The sequence below is a fragment of the Pinus tabuliformis genome, chromosome 5_2 (genome assembly GCF_031772625.1).
Source record: "Pinus tabuliformis cultivar Carrire ecotype Pingquan chromosome 5_2, CPIR1, whole genome shotgun sequence".
Taxonomy (NCBI): Eukaryota; Viridiplantae; Streptophyta; class Pinopsida; order Pinales; family Pinaceae; genus Pinus; species Pinus tabuliformis.
This window is the reverse complement of record NC_142306.1, coordinates 557596487-557603335: the sequence shown is the minus strand read 5'-3', so window position 1 is coordinate 557603335 and position 6849 is coordinate 557596487. Positions and strand designations below refer to the sequence as shown.

Below are 6849 nucleotides of genomic sequence, written 5' to 3'. Positions count from 1 at the left end.
ATCCGTAATTAATTTTATAATTAAATTATTTTAATAATCATTAAAATTAATAATAAAAATGTTATGAACCCAAAAAACAATGATTTAGCAGCGCTTGTGTCACCCTAGTCGGCCTTAAAGCAACATAGGGGCTGCGAAACGATACTTTCCACAAATTCGCAATGGTGCCATATCTTTTATTTCTCTATTTATTAGACAATCGTTTTGCCATTTCTTACATTTCGTGGAGTAGTAGTTCTAAAAGTCCTAGGCAAGACTTCAGATTAACACGCACAGACATTTCTACTGGAAAACCAGAACCAGAAACACATTAAAGCGAAGTTGTAACATGGCGCTGTGGGATAAAATTAAAGGCATCCGCAAAGGATTTACTCCAAAAGACACCAGTAAAGCTGGTAAATTAGGAAAGGAAAATCTTCATAGGAGGACTAATAGCTGTTTTGAGATTCTCGGTGGTGCTGGAGCAGTTCAACCATTGGCAGAGCAGCAGCCCAACAATTTGCCATTGTCAGATCGAAATCGTCTTAGCGTCGTGCGACGTTATAAGGTGCTCACATCTGAAGAGGGCGCTTCAACTGATTTCAGTGCGCGTAGTGAAACCAGGTCAGAGAATCTTGGTTTCTGGTTATGCAATTCTGAAAGCGTTTTTAATTTTCAATGTGTGAAGTAGTGTTTTGGGGTTTGTCTGGTTTTTAAAGCAACAAGATCTGCGTTGTTCAAGATGCAAAATCATGAAAGATCCAATTTTTGGCAATTCTGGATTGTCAGTTTATCTTAAAGAGTCCTGGATACTTATATTTAAGAATTTCATTTCTTCATTGTTGAGCCATTTTTTAAAATTTTTGCTGTTTCTGTGCAGTCATGGAAGCGGAAGGGGAAGCGGAAAATTATCGGTGAGCTTATCTTGTTTCTCTTTTATCATTGATATACGCTATCTGCCTTTCTTTTCTGGTTTCCAGGAAATTTTGTTGGATCTCAGAGCAAAGTCTCTGTATACCTGTTCATAATAAATTGTATTTAGAAGTAACCGAGTTTTGTCAGATGATTTAAACTGATTTTCATGACTTTTTAATGAATTCTGACTGATAAACAGAGTATGATTTCACGTCTGTTTCAGAGTCGTGATTTCTCCAAAAATTCAACAGGACGTAAGAGCACAAGCAGGGTTACCTCTCCACAGCCTTTCAGGCTACTAACAGAGGTAGAAACATAACTATGATAAGATCCTTTTCTCTGTCTTTCAACTCATTTATGATAATTATGATAACATCTTCTGTTTTGCAGAAAAGAGGCCAAGTGAAAGAGCAACAATTCATGAGAAAGCTACAACAACAAAGGGAGGAGGAAGTAAAGCTCAGAATACCAATTGCACAAAGGTTGCCCCTTACAACAGATGAACCACAGGCAAGTTTTAAATTTAAGCAAACCAGTTTATGTATCATGATGATGATAGTTTTGAATGACTGAATTCCTATTTCAAAACTTCAATATGCCATCCAAAGTCTCTTTTGTTATATTTGACTTATATTCTAAAGTGGGTTTTGCTTAATTTACAGGTTCTGAGAAAGCCCCCAGTGAAAGAGCAAACCAAGCCATTGAATATAAAGCTTCACACAAAATACAGAGCATCTGAAAGGGCTGAATTCGATCACTATGTATCTCCAAACCCTGTTCCTAAATGATTTTGTGCATTTCTGTTTAGCATTTTCATTCAAATAAAGGTTCTTTAAGTTCATAATGGTTCTTGTGATACCTGTAATAGGTGGATGAAAAGCTTTCCTATCTCGAGAAACAAAGGCAGGAAGAGCTACGACTCAAGAAGGTATAGGGTTCATTCCATATGAATTTATTTGTATTTAGTTTTTCTGAGTATATCTAAATGTGATAAGTAAAGTTATATGGTTTTTACTTTGAAATTTAATATGATTATAGATGTTTGATCTATATCGATAGAGATTGTGTTTCCGATTAATCACATCATTAAATTATGGTAGATATTTGGAACAAAGGTGAAAAAAAATTGTCCCGAGGATAAACCACATTAAATAGTGATGTGATTAATTCGAAAAACAATTTTTATGATTATAGATTTTGGTAATATTTTAGAGCCAACATTGTTTAATTAAATTTTATAATATTTTTATAATCATATATTTGACAAAGATCTATTTTATTATAAACTAATCTAAATGACATAATCAGCTAGCTGAAGAAGAAGAAATTAAAAGATTGAGAGAAGAGATGATTCCACACGCTCAAGTCATGCCCTTCTTCGATCACCCATTTAAGCCAGAGAAGTATGTTGTATTCTTACCCAAATTTAATTTTTATATGACTTTCTATAATGCTGTTATAAAACAGAGAATCAAATTTGTCATAATTAAAACTAAATTTGAAATTGTGACAGGTCTACAAAGCCTCCGACTGTGGCGAAGGAACCTAAATTGCACTCTCTTCGCCGTACAAGAAGCTTCTCATAAAATGGGCTGCACATCTGAAAGTTGCAGCATGAGGGAGAGTGGCCCAAAAATTCACCATTAGGTCAAACTTGTTGAAACAGCTTGTTTTAATAAGCCTGCCTTGTATGTATATTGTGTGTTGTTCAGTCTTATGGAAGCTTGCTTGAGCTACTCTCATTTTTAGAAAAATGATGTAAGTTTATTACCTTGTTTAAAGTTTACTTTACAGAGATATATTGGCATATGTTACTATAAATTTATTAATTTTTAATTTTAATATTAAGTTTATTAATTAAAGTTTTTTAAATATATGAAATTTATAAAATATGAAAAATATAAGAAAATATACAATCACATATTACTATTATGAGTATAAGATATGTGGAAAAAAATATAATCAAAAAGTGAAAATGTTGTTTTTTTTCTAAATGGAAATAATGCAATTACAAAAGATAAGACACATATATTTTATGTGCAGTTAGAGATTAAATTTGACCCGTCTCCTTACTCTAAAAAAAAGTTATGACGTTTTTATTTTTAAATTGCCCTTCACATGAATTTAAAATTAATTTTTACTTTGTTTTATCTAACTTCTGCAAATTACATTCATAATTTCACTCACATGAAAATAGTCAATGTAGACATTGTTACAACTAAATTAAACATTAAAATTTAACAAAACAGAAATTGAAATACGCATTAAAAGAACACTCAATTAAGTTGCTTCAATGTCAATCTCATTAAAAGAATACTATTTGTGAAATAAGTTTCAAATAAAAAATATAATGTGATTGAACTATGTAAATGTTCAAAAAGTACATTCAATATCATCATGTAAAGGAACTAAATTTTGAATGGTTCATATAGGCAATGGAACTTGAGATGTACTAGACCATCCGAAAAAAATTTGGATAGAAATTTGGTTTCTTTGTTTTTAAGCTATTTCTCTATATATATTATCTATATAATAAAAATAAATTATTTAGATATATATGAATTTCAATTCATCAATTATATACATATTAAAAAATTAAGCTTTATTTAAAAAAACATATATAAGTTTTAATTAAAAAAAAAAACTTAAACACAATGAAAAGATCTTACAAAATTGAGAATCCAAGCTTCAACCTAGATTATAACAATCTTGTAATACCATTCATGTATCAAAGCCTCATATTTAATGTTCAAAACCTCACATTGTTGACTATCACCATATAGAGACTATGTGTACCATGGAGATTACGTTTGTTGTAGTTTTTTTACCCCAAATGCCTAAAAGTTTCCTTTAGGAGCTAAGGCTTTGGTTTCCTCTCTCGATCATGTCTAAGGACCCCAGATAAATCTTTCTAGTGAGGTATTGTGCATGTCAAATAGAGATCGTATTCCAAAGTTTCGACCCCGAGAAGTTGATCGTATTCCATTTTGTTTGTAAGCATATTTCAGTATTTGATATTAATGAAATTAAGTGTTATTTCTGTTGCATCTCTGTATTTATGGTTATATTTGTAATTTGTTGTGTTCATGTTTAAGTTCAGATCACTAAATGCCAAAATTTTTTCCATAATACCTAGGACATGGCCTTTGTCCCTAGATTTTTCCTAGGATGCTAGGGCACATAGTTACTACTCAAACCACATAATGGCACAAACATCCCCAGTCATAGGCCAAGGATACCTTCAAGAGACCACTTATGGTTTTTTGAGGCATTCTCCTTAGCCCTAGATGGCTAAAAGATTCCTTTAAGGAATAAGGTTCAGGTTTCCTCCCTTAACCATGTTTAAGGCCCCAAGACTTATACCTAGTCCTCAAAAATTCGATTGGTACCTCTATAGTTAGTTGAAGGAAAAGGACACCCTAGTGAGGCCATTAGTGGTAGTTCATGGTGTCATTATTGGCCCTAGAAACCTAGAAACTTCATTTATGGACTATCTCTTAGGTGTTTTCACTTTACCATATCCAAGATCTAGAGACACATACTTAATGTTCAAAAATCCATAATGTTGATTGTCCCCACCTAGAGAGCAAGGATACCTTGGAAAGGTCCTACATAATGTTTTAACATGTAATTATTGGACCTATGTGCCCATAATCTTTGCTTAGGACCTAAGGCTTGGGTATCCTCTCTTCATCATTCACAAGAGTCCAAGACCCCTACCCAGTGCTAAAAAATCCCATTTCCCACTTGATGCCTCGAGGGGTCATATGTGGTGGTTTGAGGTGTCATTCATTACCCTTGAGCCCTAAATTTTTCCTAAAACCTCAAGAAGTTGGGATGGTGGTTTGAGGGGTTTTGTTTAGGCCTATATCTTTGGAACCTTTTTTCTTTGGCTAAATCTTGGCTTTCCCTCAACCATACCAAAGTTTTAATACCTATACTTGATTAGAATCTGGATTAGGGGTAAAAATTAGCTCAAAAATAAAATTGCTCAGAATCATGTGAAACTTGAACAATCACATTTGTCTCGGTGATACAATCCCAACAACTCATTTCACTCAAAATGGAGTTCGTATGAGAAAGTTAGAGCCCACTGACCGTTTCACCAAACAGCAAAAAAAATTGTAGGGCTCACCAAGTTTCACTGGGTGATTGGTATTCAAGTTGGTGATTTGGCACAATTTCATTGGCTAATTTTGGGTGAATGAGAGAATGCCACATGGAAAGCACAGAGACCACCATGTGGCACCTCCCAATAGCCTTGGCAGGCTCGATGCACAAAGGAACGAAATTTTGGTGGAGGTCAAGGTTGAACCCACGACCTCCTCTCCACAATGCACATGGACTACCACTACACCACCACATTAATTCTTAATAATGTAAGGGCGTGCATTATATTTAAAGAGTTAAAGGTGGAGGATTTGGAGGTAACAACAAATTTAACCGCCACATGTGACCGCCTCCTTAAACTATGGGGTTATGGCTAGGCCTAAGTGCCAGTTAATTTGGCGGAGATTTTGGTGGATTCTGCCAAAGCCCCCAATTTTAGCAGGGTTAACTGAAGTTTTCCAGATTTGGAGGAGATTCCTAGGGAAAAATTAAAAGGACCATAACTTGATGGGATTTCGATCAATTTTTAAAAATGAATAGTAAATTTTGGATTATTTGCAGGTTCTAAAGCTAATAGAATAGGTTGCAGAGGCAATAGAAAACTTATACATGTGATTTTTCCACAAGGAAGTTCAGGGTAGCCTAGGGAAACCATGGAAGGAGGTCATGCGCAGATCAACTAGAGTCAGTTTTCAGAGATCTACTAGTCAGTTTTCAGAGATCTACTAGTCTGCAATTCCATTGGAGTTGATAAAAATCTTGTAATCATACATTTGACCAATAATTCCAAAGAGGGCCTAGCCATTGAAACAGGTCCTAGGAGATGTAGCCTAGTACTGGAGGGTGAACTCCTTGATCAGTTGTGTTTTGAATTTGTTGTGTATTATGTTTGCAATTTTACTTCTTTTTCATGTTATTTAATTATCTAATTACCTCATAATTTTATCACACGTGACACATAAAAGGCATATAACTTGACACACAAACCTCTTGCATAACTGGGAGCTTACATATCATTAACAATTCTTTCCAAGTTTTATGAAGAGGTATGTTTTGTCGAATTTATTAGTCGACAATTTGTACACCAATATGCAAGAGTACATGGCGATGTTACATGATGTGACAATTGTTGCAGGATTTTGAAAGGTCCATTCTTGAGCAAGATTCTCATTATCAACCTTCATTCTTAAATCATGACATGAGCTAAACCAGAGGATGACAGAGGCAAGAAGCAAAAATTGGACGAGATGCAAAAATTTTCAGACATTGTAGACCATTTGTATGTGTTGACGCCAAGATTCTCAGTCGGAAGGCTATCATATTGTATTATTTTTCCAGGCACCAAGGGATCGATGTGGTACAACAAAGGTATTTTGCAGCCAACGAGTGTCTAGCAAGTGTTGGATTAGGTCAGCAGCAAAAGAGAACAATGTTTGAGGGACATAGCCATTTGCAAGGCAAGGCATGTAAATGTATATTGCTCCTGTCCCATTTTCAAGTTTGTTTTGTTTGAAATGGTGAAATTTAGGAGCCCAATTCAAAGAACCTGAGAGCCATCGAATGATTTGCATTGAGAGCCATGGGATGATTTGCATTGCAGATCTTGCAAGCAGAGAGGATTCCAAATCCATAAGGTTGAAATACTCCAGATTCACATCCCCTGCTGGATATACCAAACCAACTGGGACTAGATATAATCAACCTCCCAACAGTTAAGCATGATTGGAAATTTGTACTTTTCCAATAGATTCCAACATTTGACTAGGCTGTAGATTTCCTTCACATATGGATAACATGTTTCGTATTCATCTATAGCAAAAAATGTGCGACTCAGCACAATTTTTT

At 34.6% G+C, this 6849-nt stretch overlaps 1 protein-coding gene across 1 annotated transcript; it reads left to right on the top strand.

Moving 5' to 3' along the window:
- Positions 1 to 209: 209 nt before the first annotated feature.
- LOC149160182 (microtubule-destabilizing protein 60-like) lies at positions 210 to 2627 on the top strand. The gene is made up of 8 exons (XM_089434531.1): positions 210 to 603; positions 860 to 893; positions 1118 to 1201; positions 1285 to 1404; positions 1557 to 1655; positions 1763 to 1822; positions 2203 to 2297; positions 2408 to 2627. Exons 1-8 carry the CDS (start codon positions 329 to 331, stop codon positions 2478 to 2480), a joined length of 840 nt encoding a protein of 279 aa, XP_089290657.1. The 5' UTR covers positions 210 to 328; the 3' UTR covers positions 2481 to 2627.
- Positions 2628 to 6849: the final 4222 nt, after the last annotated feature.